The sequence below is a fragment of the Lynx rufus genome, unplaced genomic scaffold, assembly GCF_022079265.1.
Source record: "Lynx rufus isolate CCGP_SWC_20201006 ecotype Redwood Valley unplaced genomic scaffold, mLynRuf1.p SCAF_28, whole genome shotgun sequence".
In the NCBI taxonomy this organism is placed as follows: Eukaryota; Metazoa; Chordata; class Mammalia; order Carnivora; family Felidae; genus Lynx; species Lynx rufus.
This window is the reverse complement of record NW_025814843.1, coordinates 7107321-7127822: the sequence shown is the minus strand read 5'-3', so window position 1 is coordinate 7127822 and position 20502 is coordinate 7107321. Positions and strand designations below refer to the sequence as shown.

At 50.0% G+C, this 20502-nt stretch overlaps 1 protein-coding gene across 1 annotated transcript in view; it reads left to right on the top strand.

Moving 5' to 3' along the window:
* DNAH9 (dynein axonemal heavy chain 9) overlaps window positions 1–20502 on the top strand; it is a 340134-nt gene that overhangs the window by 143370 nt on the left and 176262 nt on the right. The window contains exons 32-38 of the mRNA XM_047089868.1: window positions 1169–1379; window positions 6245–6372; window positions 8178–8286; window positions 9353–9500; window positions 11586–11760; window positions 18160–18333; window positions 18804–19011. Of these exons, the coding sequence (XP_046945824.1) occupies window positions 1169–1379; window positions 6245–6372; window positions 8178–8286; window positions 9353–9500; window positions 11586–11760; window positions 18160–18333; window positions 18804–19011 (1153 nt within the window). The remainder of the gene's footprint in view (window positions 1–1168; window positions 1380–6244; window positions 6373–8177; window positions 8287–9352; window positions 9501–11585; window positions 11761–18159; window positions 18334–18803; window positions 19012–20502) is intronic.

The following is a 20502-nucleotide window of genomic DNA, read 5'->3' as shown; positions in this document are numbered from 1 at the left end:
CTGTGCTGACAGCTCAGAGCTTGGAGCCTGCTTCAGATTCTGTGTCTCCCTCTCTCTGTGCCCCTCCCTGCTCGCTCTCTCCCTCTCTCTCTCTCTCTCAAAAATAAACGTTAAAAACTTTTTTAAAAAAAGATGAGAAATCCCTCCTAGCCTGCCTTCAATGGGCTTAGAATCTCATAGGGAGAGGAGTAACCACTGCGGCACTGATGAGTACTAGGATGTGGGTACCTACAGGCTGAGGGACGTCCAGGTCTGGGCAGAAGAAGCAGGAGAAAGGAGAAGGTCTGAATCAAAAGTACCCTGTCTTGAAAGGTGCAGACTCGGGAAAGAACATCGTTAAAGAATCCCAGTTGTCTCCCTGGAATGTGCGTGCTGGGGGGAGGGGAGATGGGCTGGAAGCTGACTTGGGCCCGTCTGCAAAAGGACCTTGTCAGCCAGTCTGAGGATTTGGGGTTTCCTCACCAAAGCTCTGGAGAGCCACTAAAGGGACAGAGTGATGGCAGTGACGTGATCAGATTTTCATTCCAGGGGATGTACCCCCACAACAGTGTGGAAAGGCCAGGCTGGAGGCAAGCCAGGACAAGAGCCATAAGGGCTCCAGTGCCACCGTTGTCCCCAAGGGACTCCTTGACTCCAGGCTCATCAAAACATCTGGCCACCCACATCGTGCTCTGTCACACCACAAGCCTTTGTCTGTGCCCTTACCTCTGCTTGGAATATTCCCCCCACCCCCACTATTCATCTTCTTGGCAAACCCACCCCTGGAGCCCAGTTCAAATCCCCCCTCCTCTGTGAAGCCTTTCTTGTTCCCTCTATCTGTACAAAATCAACTGTTTCTTTCTATCTGTTCCCATGGCACTTCACAAATCCCTCGATCACGGCAAACCATTACGCTTCCCCGTTAGCCTGGAAGCTCACGGAGGGCAGGGACGTCCTCTCTGAATCTCCCTCCGCCTGCCCCGCTCTCTGGCACTTAGTTGGTGACTAATAATTATATGACTGAATGACGAACAAGTACGTTGCCCCCACACTTAGGACCCCTTGCTCGGATCCCTTCCTCTGTTGACATCGGGTCTCACCTTGGGGACCAGCCTGGCCCCACGGATGAGCGCTTGGGATGCAAATGCAGAGGTTGGTCCCTTTGGCTGATAACGTTGTGTCTCCCCAGGTGGCCCAGCTGGAGGAGCTCCTGGCAGTGCGGCACTCGGTGTTCGTGGTGGGCAACGCTGGGGCCGGCAAGTCTCAGGTGCTCAAATCCTTGCACAAGACCCATCAGATCATGAAGCGTCGCCCCGTCTGGGTGGACCTCAACCCCAAAGCAGTCACAAACGATGAGCTCTTTGGTATCATCAATCCAGCTACCAGAGAATGGAAGGATGGTAAGACCATGGGCAGGCTTGAGTCTACATCCAGGGGCAAACTTCAGAGGGAAGGACGCTGGCCCGCTCTGTACGGAGTGGGAGAAGGAGGTGAAAAGAATCAGAGAAAGGAAGGCACTGATGTGGGCTCGGAGGGGAACCTCAGCCCTTGGGATAGTCTCTTTCCTTGGGGACCCTTCCAGCTGCTCCGTGAGAGAGGGCATCGAAAGAGGAGAGACGAGGCAGGCCTTCTCAGCCAGGGTTCTGAGATTTTAGAGCACAAGTCAGAGTCCGCTCATTGCTTGGCAGGTGGAATGAATACGTGGGCGGGATGGGGAGGCCCGCAGCTCATTCCCCAAAATGCTGTAGCGTCTCACAGTGGACACCTGTTCCTATCGGCACAGCCCCAGGAGTGATGGGGAGACATCACTACAGAAGACGCCATTCATCACCACCTCGGGCGGGACCCAGAACCACGATCCCTTCTCTAGCGATGCAAAGGGTCCCAAATCCCAGTTCGCTCAGTACTAAGCCCGGGGTCGCCTTCTAAGATTTAAGAGTCACTGGTAGATGCCGGAAGGAGGCACTGTCACTGGGAGAGAACTGAAAAGAAAACTCTGAGCCCATAGGACCTCTTTGTAAAACCCACGTGGCTTCCAGAATGAGGACCTCTCAGCTCCCTCCTCCTGTCTCAGTGTCTGACTGCATCATGGTCTGGCTGCCTGAATTCCTCTCATTTAGGGCCCTCAGTCAGGGGCCTAGAACAAGGGGGTTTGATTTTTATTTCACTGACCCTTAATGAGGCTTAGCATTTTTTCCTCCTTACTGGCCTTAGTAACGGACTCTTGCGATTTTATTTCCACTTACGATGTTCTTCTCCGCTTGTACGCATTCTTTATACGTCAGAGGTGTTACCCCTGTATCTGTTGGGTGCATTGCTAATGGTTTCTACCATTTGTCTACAGGCACTTCATGACATATTTACCATCCACTTTTTATTTTTATTTTTATTTTTTTTTAAATTTTTTTTTCAACATTTATTTATTTTTGGGACAGAGAGAGACAGAGCATGAACAGGGGAGGGGCAGAGAGAGAGGGAGACACAGAATCGGAAACAGGCTCCAGGCTCTGAGCCATCAGCCCAGAGCCTGACGCGGGGCTCGAACTCACGGACCGCGAGATCGTGACCTGGCTGAAGTCGGACGCTTAACCGACTGCGCCACCCAGGCGCCCCACCATCCACTTTTTAAAAGACAAAATTTCGTCTGCCCATTCTTTTTAGCACCTGGGATTCCTGTTTGGTTTATCACGCTCTCTCATGCTCAGCAGTAGATTCAGTATCATAAATGTGGTCCTAAACATTATTTTTCCATGAACATTTTTTTTTTTATCCATCTGGAATTTATTTTGGAGCTTGGTGTGAGGTAAGATAGAAAATCAACTTTATTTTCTTCCAAATGGATAATTGAAAGTGGCAGGACCGCTCATTAAGCAAACCATCGTTTCTTCCTGAATGTAAATACCAGCCTGTTTTATACGCCAGGATCCGATTCTGTGTTTTCTATTCTGTCCACTTGGTATTTATCTAATCCTATACAAATTATGATTCTACTCCATTCACAGTCATTTTAATGTTTGTTTGTTTATTTTGAGAAACAGCGGGGGAGGGGCAGAGAAAGAAAGAGAATTTCAAGCAGGCTCCGTGCTGTCATCACAGAGCCCTACGTGGGGCTCAAACTCACAAACTGTGAGATCATGCCCTGAGCCGAAACCAAGAGTCGGACGCTTAACTGACTGAGCCACCCAGGCACCCTTGTTCATAATCATTTTATAACATTTTAATGTCTGATGACATAAGTCTCCTCAATATTCTCTTGTAATTTTCTTGGCTGGTCCCAGGCACTTAGCATTCCATATTAAATTTAAGCTCGCATAATATAATTCAGACTTTAAGCTCTGTGGGAATTTTAATTAAAATTTTATTAAACATACAATATTCATCAAATCTGGAGACGTTGGCAAGGAAGATTTATAATAATCATAAATCTGTATTCATGAAAAAAGAACGTCCATGTAGATGGAAGGCAACATTTAACATTTTCTAGGGAAGCTTGATAAAAATAGAAATGTGACAGATAACATTACTTTCTCTTGTTCAAAACTAGATAGATCCTGTAACAGAAAAATAAGCATACTCTGAGAGAAATTGAAAAAAAATACATCATCAAACTCAATATAACACCTAGATTTAGAACATTGGCATCTTATAAGTAGAAAATATTCTGTTCTTGGTCGGTTCATGGGACATTTACAAAAATTTGAAGTTTATTTGGGTCCAGAAGAAACTGCAGTGAATTGAAAAGTATCTGTTTCCAAGCCACATTGTCTGATAATAATGCAATAGAAGTAGAAACAGACAACAAGAAAGTGGCCAAAAATAATTGTGCTGCTTACACATCAGGAGATGCTCACTTAACCCCTAGATGAAAGAAAAAAAATACATGGGATCCCTTCTCAGAAGCAGTGAAAAGAACATATGGAAAACAACAGGGTCATGTCTGAAACCAACAGATAGGAGCTCTAGACTTTTATTTTTGAAGGTGGTCTAGAAATGAAGGAAGTCAGTGTCTATCATAAGAAATTATTCAGACTGATAGACTGAACCCGAAGAGAATGGGGAAGAAGAAACTTAATAAAGATACAATCTGAAATTAATGGGAAGGAACAAAGAAATTATAGGATAAATAAAACATGCTTATGGATTCTTTGTAAAGACCAGAAGCCCGCTGTGAGCATGATTGATGGGAGGAAAAAGAGTAAAATGTAGCTGATTAAGAATTAGTAGCTGTAAGAGCAAATAAAGATTAAAATGGAAGAGATCACTTAATTGTATGATACATGTTAGGAAAACTAGGAGAAAAATGATCCTTTAGCAAATTATAATATTAAGGAAGTTTACTCAACAGGAAACAGAAAACGAGTAAATGGGTGAAAAGGAAAATTCCAAAATGATAAAAAAGGACACCTCTCAGTTCATTTTATAAAACCAGAATAACCTTGATATCAACCTTTATGTAGAACCAAAAACAGCCCAATTTCACTTACTAATATAGATTCAGGGGGCACCTGGGTGGCTTAGTTGGTTGAGCGTCCAACTCTTGATTTTGGCTGAGGTCATGATCCTAGCAGGGTCGTGGGATTGAACCCTGTGTTGGGCTCCATGCTGAGCACGGAGCCTGCTTGAGATTCTCTCTCTCTCTCTCTCTCTCTCTCTCTCTCTCTCTCTCTGCCCTGCCCTGCCCTGCCCTGCCCTGCCCCAACTTGCTCACTCGCTCTATCAATACAAACAGGCGCTAAAAATTCAGTAGCTGTTCCTAATTTTTTTTTAATTTTTTTTTAACGTTTATTTATTTTTGAGACAGAGAGAGACAGAGCATGAACGGGGGAGGGTCAGAGAGAGGGAGACACAGAATCTGAAACAGGCTCCAGGCTCTGAACTGTCAGCACAGAGCCCGATGCGGGGCTCGAACTCACGGACCGCGAGAACATGACCTGAGCTGAAGTCGGCCGCTTAACCAACTGAGCCACCCAGGTGCCCCCCTAATTTAAGAACTCTAAGTAAAATAGGAATAGAAGGAAATCCCTTAAATATAATAAATCTAAATCTTTATCAATAAATCTTTATCTAAAGCCAAAAGAAGGGACAAAGGCATTCTGAATGATGAGGAACTAAGGCCATTTCCATTAAAATCAGGGATAATACAGGGAGAACGATTACCAACCTTATTATTCAGCATGGCTTGGTGTGGGATTGTAGACAATGCAGTAAGACAAGAAAATGGAATAGATAGTATAAATTAGAGGAAAGGAAAAAAATAATTATCTTGCTGATTATACAACTTTGTACCTAGAAAATTCAGGAGACATTTTGAAAAAAAAGAATCACTAAAATTAATATGAAAATTTACTAAAGGGGTGCCTGGGTGGCTCAGTCGGTTAAGCATCTGACTTCGGCTCAGGTCATGATCTCACAGTCTGTGGGTTTGAGCCCAGCATCGGGCTCTGTGCTGATGGCTCAGAGCCTGGCACCTGCTTTGGATTCTGTGTCTCCCTCTCTCTCTGCCCCTCCCCTGCATATGCTCTGTCTGTCTCTCTCTCTCTCTCTCTCTCTCTCTCTCAAAAAATAAAAAAAAAATTAAAAAAGAAAATTTACTGAAGGTAACTAAGCATACAATAAATACATAGAATTCGATAGCTTTTCTCTGTGCTGGCTGAAAAGGGCAATACAGAAAAAAAATGCCATTCACAATAGCAATAAAACTATGAATTATTTAGGAATACATTTAGCCAAAGAGATGCATCGAATGAAAATACTGTAAAACTTTATGAAGGAACATGAAGAAACATTGGAAGAAATGAAAAACACATACCACGTTATTGATTAGGAAAGCTTAATATCACGAAAATAGATTCTTTACAAATTAAGAGATAAATTTTGTGTGATGCCAGTTAGATTCCCATTGGCCTTTCTCTCAAAGCCTGGGCTGTAATCACAAAGGATGAAAACTTACCTAAAAAGCTTTAAGGTAATTCTGTCATGTCCCAGTTGCCTATTGAAATGACTCTTAGGGCCCCTCGTCACCCAAGCCAGACCATCAGATTTTGTTTTCATTTTGCTCTTGTTCTTAAAAGTCAGACAGAAGCACAGAGAAAGGAGCGTCTTAGCACTCACTATCAGATTTTCCATATATCAAAATCCAAATCCAGTCCTGACCTGTCTCTTCCATTTACACCTTCTGGGTGTTATAGCCAAGAGGGAAAGTCTGTCTGACGAGAAATAGGACTGATGATGAGGTGGATGGTAAGCTGTCTGTACTTCCTTTCAGGACTCTTCTCTTCCATCATGCGGGAGCTTGCCAACATCACCCACGATGGGCCCAAGTGGATCTTACTGGATGGCGACATAGATCCAATGTGGATTGAGTCTCTGAACACCGTCATGGATGATAACAAGGTATCACGGGCGTAGGGAAGTGCCCAGGCCATCCCTAATCATCCAGGAAACCAGTCCCCCCGGGCCCATTTGGAAATCTCGATCCCCCACAAGGGCTGGCCCCAAGTAAGGAATTGCTACAGGCGTTGTTTTTTTTTTTCTTTAATTTTCCCCAGGTTTACTGAGATCTAATCAACATAGAACATTGTGTAAGTTTAAAGTATGCAAGGTGCTGATTTGAAATATGTGTATATTGTAAAAATGATGGCCGCCATAAGGTTAGTCAATGGCTTTATCACATAACTACCGGACGAATGCGTACTCACATGCTCACTGCATTTTTAGCATTGTTGTAACCGTCTTCACGATCTTCTGCATGTAGGTTAATTTAAAACTCAGAGCTGGAAGGAATCTGAAGTCATCTATTCGAATCTTCTTTCTTAAGTTTTTCCTCTCTTGTAAATACGGACACCGAAGGTCAGAAACATTCCGAGCCTGTCGGGCGTCCTCCATGGTGGCAAACCTTGATCCGTGGAGAGTATGTTTTATTTTTCGTAAACCAGGAAATCTCGTACCAATAAAGTGGTGGCTCCTGAATTTGTTCAGAAGGTACATTAGGGTTGGAAGCGTTGGGATGGTTTCGACGTTTGTAGAACCATTAAAATAAACGTGCGCTTGCCCGAAAGAACTACTTCACTTATTTTCTATTGTAGCGCAGTTGGCACACGATGTTACGTGAGTTTCAGGTGCACGACATGGTGGCTGGACAACCCTCTCCGTTAGAGACAACACTACCACCATACGATGCTATCACAGTGGCGTTGGCTATATTCCCTGTGCTGTGCCTCTCATCCTGTGACTTACCTGTTCCATAGCTGAAAGCCTGTATCTCTCTCCCTTTCACCCCCTTTGCCCACCCTTCACCCCCCTTCGCTAGAGGGACTACTTTAAAAGAAATGGCAATTTCAGTGAAGCCTAAGCTCTTCTCTTTTCTTTTCATTTTTTAAAATTTTGTTTATATATTTTGAGAGAGGCAGAGACCGCATGATCTGGAGAGGGGCAGATAGAGAGAGAGAGAGAGAGAGAGAGAGAGAGAGAGAGAGAGAGAGAGAGAGAGAATCCCAAGCAGGCTCCACGCTCTCAGCTCAGAGCCCGATTTGGGGCTCAAACCCACAAAACTGTGAGATCATGACCTGAGCTGAAACCAAGAGTGAGACGCTCAACCAACTGAGCCACCCAGGAGCCCCTGAACTCTTTTCTTTTAATAACCTTATTATTCCATATGGTCTAGCTCATTCAAATCATTGACATCCATTTAAACTTTTTAGAGAGCTGATTTTTTTTTTGGATGCATTTACACACACAAGGATGGAGGTCACAGGGGGGCAATAGGAAAGGGGATAGAGGATCTCTTATAGAAAATTTAGAAAATACTGGGGCGCCTGGGTGGCGCAGTCGGTTAAGCGTCCGACTTCAGCCAGGTCACGATCTCGCGGTCCGTGAGTTCGAGCCCCGCGTCGGGCTCTGGGCTGATGGCTCAGAGCCTGGAGCCTGTTTCCGATTCTGTGTCTCCCTCTCTCTCTGCCCCACCCACCCCCCCCCCCCATTCATGCTCTCTCTCTGTCCCAAAAATAAATAAACGTTGAAAAAAAAATAAAAAAAAAAAGAAAATTTAGAAAATACTTATCATAAAGAGGAAAATAATCATCCTTAATCCCTACCAGGAATACTCAGCCAAATCCAGAGACCCCCACCCCACCCCCCGGCCCCAGCTGATCACGTGTCCTCACTCCTTCCTACCTTGGCGTGTCCCTCCCTGTTGCCAGGTGCTGACCCTGGCAAGCAACGAGAGGATCCCCCTGAGTCCCACGATGAGGCTGCTGTTTGAGATCAACCACCTGCGCACGGCCACCCCAGCAACGGTCTCCAGAGCAGGTATCCCCCGGGAAACGAGAAAACCCGCAGAGCCGCGTGCTTGAACACAGGTGCCTCTGGCATCACGTGTGATGTGGCTGTCTCCCGAGGAAGGTCCAAGCGGGAGCCAGCCGTGCATCGTGGGAAACTCTGGCCTGATTCCCAGCCCGAATCTGTGTCCACGAGGGTGGCCAGGCGCTCCCAGGCCGGGGCCATGGGATTTTCTTCATTCAGAGATGGGAAGGAAAGGGTCCCTGAGCTGGGCAACTGTCCTGTGCACAGAAGTGCCTGGAACGAGGCTCCTTGTAGCCCAGTTCTAGCCTCCACGGCAGTGGTGACAACCCAGCATCGAAGTTCTCACTACCTCCTGGTGAGAAATGGCAACTTCATACCTTAACTTAACCTCTGGGTCCACAGCCAAACTGATGGGCACAGACTGGGGCACAGGAGAGCGGATTTGATGTCTACCGTGACACCAGAGTTCCTTCCAGGAACCCGTGCTGAGGCTGTGAACGCGGGCAGGAGAATAGTCTCTCTCTGTATATAGTCATGTCCTAGGGCCGCTGTTATAAGTCACCATGAACTCAGTGGCTTCTAAGACAACAGACGTTGATTCCCTCCCTAGGGGAGAACCTGCCTTGCTTCTTCCCGCTCAGGCTGGCGGCCCCATGACTCCAACCCCCACCTCCATATCCACGCGTCCTTCTCCTCTGTGTGTGTCTTGTCTCTTCTGTCTCTTATAGGGACACTTATAAATGTCCCGTGCACATAATCTAAGATGATCCCGTCGGGAGATCCCTAATCACATGTGCAAAGGAAGGCCCTTTTGCTGAATAAGGTCACGTCCACAGGCTCCGGTTTCCTCCTGAGCCTGGACTTGGCCCTGTCATCCTTGCCAACACTGCTTTCTCTCAGCTCTTCTCAGGCCATCAGGTAGCAATCCTACTTACCCTCTCAGACCTCGGCCAGGCCTCTGTTTCTTTGAAGTCCAGTCCTCTGTATGTTTTCTACACAGAGAAAGTAACTCCGTGGGCTGAGGAATATAGTGGCATTTATGGAAACTTAACCAAATTCTTGACGATCCCAGGAATCCTGTACATCAATCCCACGGACCTGGGCTGGAACCCTCCCGTGAGTAGCTGGATTGACAAGAGGGAAGTCCAGACAGAGAGAGCCAACCTCACCATCCTGTTTGACAAGTACCTCCCGACCTGCTTAGACACACTCAGAACCAGGTAGGCCGGGAAACACGGAAGGTGACAATTTATTTATTTTTTTATTTTTTTTAATGTTTGTTTAATGTTTGTTCAATGTTTGTTCTTGCCTCCAGCGAGAACATTACACGTGTCCGCAGAGTGGGGGGGGTCCGAGGTTTGCAACCCGCTTTCTTGCCAGTGGACGCGTCCTTCTGGGTGTCAGGTGCCCAGCCTCATAGTTGAGCCCAGCCCAGCCATCCGAGTTCGGTGCCGGGGAGGCGACGTGACTCAGGGACCCGTCGTTCCCGAACATTCAACAAGTCAACAAACTCCAGGACTGCGTTTCCGGGAAATTGAGGCCGCTGTTCAGAACGACCCCTGACTCTGTGGTTCACTGGCCTGTGGCGCCCCGGGGTGGAACAGAGCTGGCCGGCGTGGGGGCCGAGGTGGAAGGGACCCCTGCGCCCCCTGTCCTGCCACGTGCCCCGCCCCTTGCCCGATACAACCTGTCTCTTAAGAGTTAGGCCATTTCCCTCTCTGGACAATTAGAAGAAGAGATGCTAAACTCTGTGTGTGTGTGTGTGTGTGTGTGTGTGTGTGTACACGAGTGTGCGAGCGTACAAGCATGTGTACAAGCCTCTTCACCAAGCTGTGAGGATGCTGAGTGTATTCTGTGCATCCAGAGGCCACTCACCCGATCTCCTAACTCTGTGGCCGTCGAGGAAGAAACGCGGCCACGGCTTGGGTGCTGATTAACCTTGGCCCCGATACCACCAGGCTGTGGGGCGCGTGCACGATAGTCTTCACGTTGAACAAGCGGGCCGCACCAGGGATGATGATACAGCAGCTTTTGTGTCCCGCCTCACCTTCAGAGCCGTTTTGTGCGGCTGGTTCTGCTCCCGCCCCCCCCCCCCCCGGAGGGAATCTGGGGCCACATTCGTGACTTTTCTGGTCATTCTGCAAGAAGGCCTGTTGTTGCTTCCGGTCACGAACATGTGTAAACTTTAAAAACCAAACTCCATTTACGAGGAAGGCTTCTCCTGCCCCCACCTCCACCCCCACCCCGCTCAGGCCCGCATTCCTGCCGTCCACCTGCAGTGGTGAGGTGGGGGAGTCCCCGACAGCTTCTCTCCTTACTCCTCTGGTCCCCGCCCCCCACCCATCACCAGCTGTAGCTTCTGACCCCTCAGGTCGACAGGGGGCAGAGGAGAGCAAGGGCAGGAAGGGTCTTAACGGCCGGTACTGGCATGGCCTCGTTACCCTAAGCGTGGCAGATTTGAAATCAGATTCTTGGGGCGCCTGCGTGGCTCAGTCGGTTGAGCGTCCGGCTTCGGGGTTTGTGAGTTCGAGCCCCGTGTCGGGCTCTCTACAGTCAGCACGGAGCCTGCTTCCAATCCACTGTCCCCAGCTCTCTGCCTCTCCCCTGCTTGTTCTCTCTCTCTCTCTCTCTCTCTCTCTGTCTGTCACACACACACACAATAAATCTATAAACTTGAATCAGTAAAAAAAAAAAAAAACAAAAACAAATTTTTAAGTACAAAAACTAGGCCACAGAAGAGTGAGGTGTATTTTCAGAAGACGAGCTCCGTCAAGTAAGCCATGATTGTATCTACAATAAGCAGCTGTCCGGGCCCACTCTGCCTCCCCGCCCGTAAGACTCGGGTTCCCGAGGAAATGTCTTCAGTGTGTGTGTTTGATTTGAGGGAACTTCTCTGAGCCAAAGGCAGGGAAGGACCAGCCTCGGCACTGCGCTGATTCTGGGAGGGCTTTTGACACTCGGGGAAACCAGAATGGTTCCTTGTTCCGTCGCAGTGGCCTGCACTCCCTGAGGACTGGGGGGGGGGGGGGGGGCGGTCACTGTTCAGAGAAGGGAAGAGCAGCGGGGGAGGGTATCGGAGGGAAGGGTGATGAGAAGGGACCTCGGAGCACCGCGGGCCCCTTCTTGGTCGGGAGAGCTGACCCAAAGGTAGGCGGTGAGAATAAAAGCTTCGGTAGCACCTCGTAATCCCAGGGATCCTGACGGGTCACGAGTGCCCCCAGAGCAAGTGGGTGCCGAGACTGTCCAGCAAGCCTCTAGGAGAGAAGCCCGTATGTCAAAGAGCATCTCTGGGTCTGTCCCTGCAGATTCAAGAAGACGATTCCAATCCCAGAGCAGAGCATGGTTCAGATGCTGTGCTACCTTCTCGAGTGTCTCCTGACCACAGAGGACATCCCTGCAGACTGCCCCAAGGAAACCTACGAGCTCTATTTCGTGTTTGCCGCCATCTGGGCTTTCGGCGGAGCAATGGCCCAAGATCAGGTAAGAGAAGATGCCGGGCTTGACGCCCACGTGCAAGCCCGCCGTGGCCAAAACCAGCGTTCCAGCAAAGATGCGGAAAAGAGGACCGCGGAATGTCAGAATCAATCCGAAGGCATCAGGCTATTTTGTTATCTATCCGTCACTCTGCCAGAGACGTCGGTCCCCACAGAAGGGCCCTTTGGAGCGAGACCGATGAGATCGGGCTAGGTTTTGAGCTCTTGCCTTTTGGGTCGGTGGTGCATCCGATGTCGTGGAGGGCCGCGGTGTTTTGGAACAACTGGCAGTATAGGTACGCTACTTTGCAAGGGGATGTGTTTTATAGACGGAACGATGCTGTGCTGTAGAGGCTCGAGAGGGAGGAATCCCTTTAGCGTTCCAGAACAAGCACGTACAACTCCGTCCCCGGCCAGAGTGTTAGCCAGCGCTGTCCACAGAAGCTTGGACCACAGGTTAATTGACATCTAGGGGTAGGAAACCAAATGAGTATTTATCTCATGGTTCTGGCTCCCTATAGCCTCATGTTTAGGGGAAGGGATGTTGGCTTGGGGCATCTTGGCATCCTATTCTTTTTAAAAAGAAAAATTAAGTGTTTTTTTTTATTTTTGAGAGACAGAGTGCAAGCAGGGAAGGGGCAGAAAGACAGGAAGACACAGAATCCCAAGCAGGCTCCAGGCTCCGAGCTGTCAGCACAGAGCCTGATGCGGGGCTCGAACCCACAAACTGTGACACCATGACCTGAGCCAAAATCAGTTGCTTAACCGACTGAGCCACCCAGGCGCCCCAGTGGCGTCCTACTCTTTAACCCTTCCTATATCCCCAGACGTTTTGTCGGCTTAGTTTCTTCCAAATGAAAAGTTCTCTATCTAGAAACCTCACTTCCAAGGTTGGGCAAGCCAGTCCTTTACAGCCGACTCTAGCAATCAGGCAGGGTCACACAGGGGCTTCAGACACGGACTCTGCTTTCGAATTGTAACTTTGCCACTTGATACCGGGGGGCTTTGGACAAATGGCTTCACCTCTCTCTACCTTGCTGCTCACGTGTGTACAGAGGCAGGGGTGAGGACAGCAATGCACAGCATCTAGGGTGGTCATGAGGAGTCAAGGAAAGGATACTGTTCTGATCGTCCGACACAGATATGTGCAGAGCTCTTTGGGCTAAATCGTGCTGGCATACGTTATGTGCTTATTATTCATATTCTCGCACCGTGAATATTCAGTGTCATAGCAAGTGTCTGGTGCCCCCCTCACAGCAAGGGGTCAAACAGACCCACAGTGGGTGGAGAGTTATGATTTACTCTTTCCAGTCTGGGTTGATGTGGGGCTCTTCCGAGGAGAGAGGTAAAAAGCGTCAGTCTCCCAGGGCAAAGCCATGTTCTAGAATCCAAAATGGCGGCGAGCTGGGAGAATTTGCAATGAATTTATTTTTTAAATGTTTATTTATTTATTTCAAAGGGGGGAGAAGCAGAAAGAGAGGGAGAGAGAGAGAGAGACAGAATCCCAAGCAGGCTTGATGCTGTCAGCACAGAGCCTGACATGGGGCTCGAACTTACGAACCGTGAGATCATGACCTGAGCCGAAACCAGGAGTCGGATGCTTAATCGACTGAGCCACCCAGGCGCCCCAACAATTAATTTAGAACTAACAACTAGTTTCTCTTTCGTTTTCACAGACCCTGGCTGCTAGCATCCACCCTACCTCCCTCCGCTCCCTAGCATGCTCTTTTGTGGTCCACATTCAGAAAGCAGCTCTCCCAAGCTCCTGGGACGTGTGCCTTTCTCCCTCTCCCTCTCCCTCCCCTCTCCAGATCCTGGTGGGAAAGGGGGAATTCCCCAGGGCAGGACAATGCCTGAAACTGGGAATTGGGCGTCTGAGAATCTCACACTGCCTCCTGCAGTCCTCGGAGCTTCTCCGTGGACTGCTTCTTGGAGGCAAGGACTCCGGCAGGATGGGTGAGACCTCACCAAGTCCAGAGATCCAGAAGGCATAGGTCACTTCTTTCCATCAAATGCACACCCTGACCTTTCAGCTGCTGAAATGTCAGACAGCAACCACTGTCGGGCTTCTCCCCCGTTTCAGTGCTTAGTAGGCAGTGCCGGGGTGGGGGGTGGGGAGGGCAGTCAGGATGAAGACTCCTGGTCAATTTTCCTGTGTCCGAATACATTTTAAATCCACTCAACTCTTTTTAAAAAGCCCAGGAGAAAGTGTCCTCCCAGGCGTCCCGGAGCACTTGGAACTGTAGGTGGCCATGCTCGCACATGGAGAAAGGACACGGGAGAAAGCTTTTAGCAGCAGGGAATGCCCAAGACCCCTACCCAACCTGCATTCAAGCCAAGCACCAAAAATAGCGCTGTAAATAGCAAGATAGGAAGTTGGCCAAAGAATTCACGTCAGGAACACCAGTGGTGCTTAATGTTTGAAAAGCTGTCATTAAAGCAAAGCACGAATTCAGCATGCAGCCCATACCTGAGTGCCAGCTGCAAAAGCAAAAGAACTTGGTGCTGGAGGAGGTTCTCCCTAAAGGACTTTGCAGGGGATCATGGGTAGTGGCCTCTCAGAAGCAAATGACCTCTCGGAGAGCACGTGCTCTGGAGACCGGAAGCCTGGGTTGGGCACCATGTGCTTTGGAAGGGGAGCCTTCTTTTAAATTTTTTTTTTTTCAACGTTTATTTATTTTGGGACAGAGAGAGACAGAGCATGAACGGGGGAGGGGCAGAGAGAGAGGGAGACACAGAATCGGAAACAGGCTCCAGGCTCTGAGCCATCAGCCCAGAGCCCGACGCGGGGCTCGAACTCACGGACCGCGAGATCGTGACCTGGCTGAAGTCGGACGCTTAACCGACTGCGCCACCCAGGCGCCCCTGGAAGGGGAGCCTTCTGAGTTGTGGTCTTTTCATATGTAAAATAGGAGTAATTTGCCCTCGCCAGGCTTCCTGGGAGCGCGGCAAGGATCAGATGAGGTGATGTTACAGCCCAAGGTCTTCTACGGTATACGGGCGCACCTTAGTGTCGTCAAGTTCAGAGGACAGAAAGGGAGGGGGGACCGCAGGACCGTCCAGATCCAAAGGCGATGGGGATTTCTGAAGGTCACCTCTTCCTTAAGGTCACTGCTGCAGAGACACCCAGAGAGCTGAACTGAGAAAGAGCTGTTGGATGGCTCAGCAGAGGTGACCTTGTGTTTAGTGTCCAATTATGGTGGAGGTGAGGCCAAGTGCTGGGTTACAGGGATGAGGCGATGTTGGTGTGGCCCAGCCCACGGCATGGCCATTAACTGGCCACGGAGCTCCAAGTGGCCTTCGCGGTGGAAGGAGAAGACGCACCCAATCTGTTTTCTTTTCTTTTTTATTTCCTTATTAGAGTGAATTTTATTTTATTTTTTTATTTCAGATTTTTTATTTTATTTATTTATTAATTAATTTATTTATTTATTAATATATGAAATTTATTGTCAAATTGGTTTCCATACAACACCCAGTGCTCATCCCAAAAGGTGCCCTCCTCAATACCCATCACCCACCCTCCTCTCCCTCCCACCCCCCATCAACCCTCAGTTCTCAGTTTTTAAGGGTCTCTTATGTTTTGGCTCCCTCCCACTCTAACCTCTTTTTTTTTTCCTTCCCCTCCCCCATGAGTTTCTGTTAAGTTTCTCAGGATCCACATAAGAGTGAAAACATATGGTATCTGTCTTTCTCTGTATGGCTTATTTCACTTAGCATCACACTCTCCAGTTCCATCCACGTTGCTACAAAGGGCCATATTTCGTTCTTATTCCTTGCCACGTAGTATTCCATTGTGTATATAAACCACGATTTCTTTATCCACTCGTCAGTTGATGGACATTTAGGCTCTTTCCATAATTTGGCTATTGTTGAGAGTGCTGCTATAAACATTGGGGGTACAAGTGCCCCTATGCATCAGCACTCCTGTATCCCTTGGGTGAATTCCTAGCAGTGCTATTGCTGGGTCATAGGGTAGGTCTATTTTTAATTTTTTGAGGAACCTCCACCCTGTTTTCCAGAGTGGCTGCGCCAGTTTGCATTCCCACCAACAGGGCAAGAGGGTTCCCGTTTCTCCACATCCTCGCCAGCATCTATAGTCTCCTGATTTGTTCATTTTGGCCACTCTGACTGGCGTGAGGTGATATCTGAGTGTGGTTTTGATTTGTATTTCCATGATGAGGAGCGATGTTGAGCATCTGCTCATGTGCCTGTTGGCCATCTGGATGTCTTCTTTAGAGAAGTGTCTATTCATGTTTTCTGCCCATTTCTTCACTGGATTATTTGTTTTTCGGGTGTGGAGTTTGGTGAGCTCTTTATAGATTTTGGATACTAGCCCTTTGTCCGATATGTCATTTGCAAATACCTTTTCCCATTCCGTTGGTTGCCTTTTAGTTTTGTTGATTGTTTCCTTTGCAGTGCAGAAGCTTTTTATCTTCATGAGGTCCCAACAGTTCATTTTTGCTTTTAATTCCCTTGCCTTTGGGGATGTGTCAAGTAAGAAATTGCTACGGCTGAGGTCAGAGAGCTCTTTTCCTGTTTTCTCCTCTAGGGTTTTGATGGTTTCCTGTCTCACATTCAGGTCCTTTGTCCATTTTCAGTTTATTTTTGTGAATGGCGTGAGAAAGTGGTCTCGTTTCATTCTTCTGCATGTTGCTGTCCAGTTCTGCCAGCACCATTTGTTAAAGAGACTTTTTTCCATTGGATATTCTTTACTGCTTTGTCAAAGATTAGTCGGCAACCTGTTTTCTTTTCTAAAGGTGACCTTCGCCTTGGTTTTTCCATGTAAATCTACAATCCGGTTTTTAAGGGACGTTGAAAATCTTGAAGGATTGTATCCATGAGTCAAAAATGGGTTTTTTCCTCCAAGGCTTCTGGTCGCAGAGCACACGACTGAGAAGATCCCGCACCCCCTTCGTCTGAATTCATGTCAGAATAAGAACACACAGATCTGTCCGTCTGTATCGGGACTTGTTTCCGTTCTCATTCCAAAGCAAGAAATTCAGTCCTACTTACCCAGTAGGCAACAAAGTGAGCTGCCCCACTGGCCGCAAGCCCAGATTCACTGCCCACACGCCCAGCTTCCTCATCTGTCCCACCCTCCGGGAACATTTCCCTAAAATGTCCAGTCTGGGTCTCTTTTTAGGTTTCCTTTTTGGGGATTTTTCCTAGGTCTGTATGCTCAAAGAATGGGCTTATTGCCAGTAGTCGCGGGTATGTTATGGGGTGCGTGCATGTGCTCGTGTCTGGCATGTTTTGGCTTGGACGTAGTAAGATAATTTAAAAAAATTTTTTTTAATGTTTATTTATTTTTGAGACAGAGACAGAGTATGAGCAGGGGAGGGTCAGAGAGAGAGGGAGACACAGACTTGGAAGCAGGCTCCAGGCTCTGAGCTGTCAGCATGGAGCCCAACGCGGGGCTCGAACTCATCAACCGCAAGATCATGACCTGAGCCGAAGTCGGACGCTCAACCGACTGAGCCACCCAGGTGCCCCTATAGTAAGATAATTTGAGTACACCAGGAGCGCAGCCCTGAGGGGCTCGTGATCTAACACGCGTGCATGTGAATCATGTATCTCTACCTATTCCTTCTGTCAGAAAGACCAGTTTAGCTTCGTCTCTGCTGCTCTTACGTTTTAGAAATTTTAGCTCTTGGGGCACCTGGGTGGCTCAGTCAGTTAAGCGTCCGACTCTTGATTTCGACTCAGGTCACGATCTCGTGGTTTCGTGAGTTCAAGCCCCGCATCAGGCTCTGCGCTGGCTAGCGGATCCTGCTTGGGATTCTGTTTCTGTCTGTCTGTCTCTCTCTCTCTCTCTGCCCCTCCCCCACTTGCACTGTCCCTGTCTCTCTCAAAAGAAATAAACTTAAAAAAAAAATAAATTTTAGCTCTTGAAGGAAGACCTTCAGAGTCCTTGGAAGTTCTCTTTTCTGGGGTGCTCATTTCACAGCTGACACTGAGGCACAGAAGGAGGTGAGGCTCTTCTCACGCCACCACCCTGCACCCCCCAGGTGCCAACAGCCTCCATTTTTATCCGTTCCGTCCCTAACCGCCACCCTGGAGTTGCTGGGTCTCTGCGGTCTGGGAGGAAGGGGGTCGATCTGTCTTTTCATCTTGCGGTCATGGGACCCCACTCTTTTCGGTGTTCTCACACCCCGTGAAGAGTCTCAGATGCACAGTGCCAGGGGGACTCAGCCCCACGGTCAAGCAGTGGCACTCGTGTCCCCGCACTGATGCGCCTCGTCAGGGCTGATCCTCAGGGAAGGATCTTCCTGGAGAAGCCACTCCATCGGGCAGGTCTGCAAAGCCTTTCATGGCCCCGACCTTCTGCCCGACGGCCGGGCAGTCTGTCCAGGTTTCGCAAGCTCCGGAGAGCCTCGCCTCCTGACCCGCTTTGTTCTGGCAGCTTGCGGACCACCGGGAAGAGTTCAGCAAGTGGTGGCTCGCGCAGTTCAAGACAGTCAAGTTTCCCTCCCAGGGAACCGTCTTTGACTACTACATAGACCCGGAGACCAAGAAATTCGAGCCCTGGTCCAAGCTCATCCCCCAGTTTGAATTCGACCCCGAGATGCCTCTGCAGGTGAGTGTGGCCGAGTGACCAAGGATGTCTGCTTGTGCCAAGGATCCGTAGCGGTCCTCGTCACAGCCCGTTATCGGCCCTCAAGTGTTTTAACCTTGCAGGCAACCAGTCATGCCCAGCGATGTGCTTTTCGAGAGGAGACTCTCGGTGCAGGGAAGCCACAGAAACCCCGCAAAGACTAGCTAACTTGATTCGCAGACTCCAGCGGCATCCTGGGGGCAGAACGTTCTAAAGCGCGTTAGAGAGGTCACGGGGAGGCAGACGGAGCTGGCCGAGGAGGGAGGGGATCTCTCCACCCCGAGAATGAACTCCCGGAGTGGTGTTAGCGTGCATGCGAAGGAAGGCGCCCCTGCCCCAGGTAGTGAGCCAGCGCCCCCTCGCCAGGGGGAGTCCCTCTTCTGAAATGTTCCGGAACGTTCCGCCCCGCATCTGTTTCTCCCACGAGCCTGCCCATCGTGTCCTCCCCGCAGGCTTGCCTGGTGCCCACGGGCGAGACCGTCCGAGTGTGCTACTTCCTGGAGCGGCTCCTGGAGCGGCGGCGGCCGGTCATGCTGGTGGGGACCGCGGGGGTCGGCAAGTCGGTCCTGGTGGGAACCAAGCTGGCCAGCCTCGACGCCGAGGAGTACCTGGTGCAAAACGTGCCATTCAACTACTATACCACGTCGGCGATGCTGCAAGGTGAGGGCCGGAGCGCGTGGAGGGTGGTGCGGGGGCGTCTGAGTGGCCACGTGCCCCCGACATGGAGCTGGGGCAAAGCATCAGGCACCTGTTGGGGTTCCCCCGTGCCCCCACCCCATCTCCTACATTCCTCCCGGGCCGGGAGTCGAACACAGAGAGGTTCAGCACCTTAACGCCAAAGAAAGTGGGCACGCGTGGAAGCATTTCCGTAGGCTTGTAGACTGCTGGCACGGGAAGTGTCTCTAGAAGTCTCTAGAGAGCACTTCCTTCCCGTCTCGCCTCCCTGTATCTCCTAGATGGGGAAACTGAGGCTCGGGTAGAAGCGCGCGATTGCCCAAGGTCCCCGTTAAGCAGCAAGGCTGGCATAGCACATCCGGGCTCCTGAGCACGTAGAACGTGCTTCTCACCGGGAGCTGACACGCTGGGCTGCCGAGCGGGCACGGGTCCTTCAGGTGTGGCTTCAGGGTCAGAGGCTCGCTGCAGGAACGTCCCCCTCGCCAGAGGCACTTTCTCCTTGACCCTCACTTACAACAGGGTCTCCTCGTATAGAGAAACACTCATCACATGAACCCTGGAAGAAGCTTCCTTTTGACGAAGCCCCCGAGCCAAGCTCCTGACCAGAGGAGGGCGGCGGCAAGGCTGGGGAGAACCCAGCTCTTCCCCCTGATGCCGTAACTGGGCCGTGCTTCCCACGTGAGACCCCGGTGCACGCCCGCACGTGGAATGCCACGCACCCGGCTGTTTGCCTGCACACTGGCCAGTTGCAGGCCGTCACTCAGTAGACGAGGACGAGCCCAGCACTCTCCCTGTCCGACATCCAGGCCAGCAGACTTGCAAACCAGGCTTTACTCTGACCACCTCTTGCCCAGCCTGGACCCGTTTCACTCACCCAGTGCTTCCGTGGCCCCTCCCAGCGGGATCCCCAGAGTCAGCCAGTGTGGTCTTGGTGGGGTTCCGCGTCCACAGCTCCCACGTGGAGAACAGCTCGCCTCCCTCCTTCCTCCTGACCATCCCGCCGGGTCTTCCGAGGCCCGGGGCCCAGCCAGCTCCGCGTGCTGTCGGGGGCACCAGTGTCTGCTCCCTGCCTCTCAGAGCAGTTAGGCACCCGCACGCCTGCACCTGTCACCCCTCGGTGACAGGCCCTCCTCCGGCTCTTTGTCAAGCGAGCCTCGGGGCTCCACCCCCTGCTGGGCTCATGAATGCTGCCCAGGGTCCGTCGCGACCCTAGTGCCCACGTGAACCTGAGCAAGTAAGACAACACGAAATGAGGAAGGCTCGTGGCACAGATTCACTAGTGGGTCGGTGACGTGAGTGTCTTTGAACAGCCAAAGAACACTTGCGTTTTCTTTGTTGCTCTTGTGCCTGTAAATGGCTACGGGCGTGATGCGCTTTGAAGTTTCATCTGCACGATTAACGCTTTTTTTCTCCGGCACCTTGTGAAAACTGCACAAGCACCCAGACACACCTATCCGTTTCTGTGGTGCAAATACT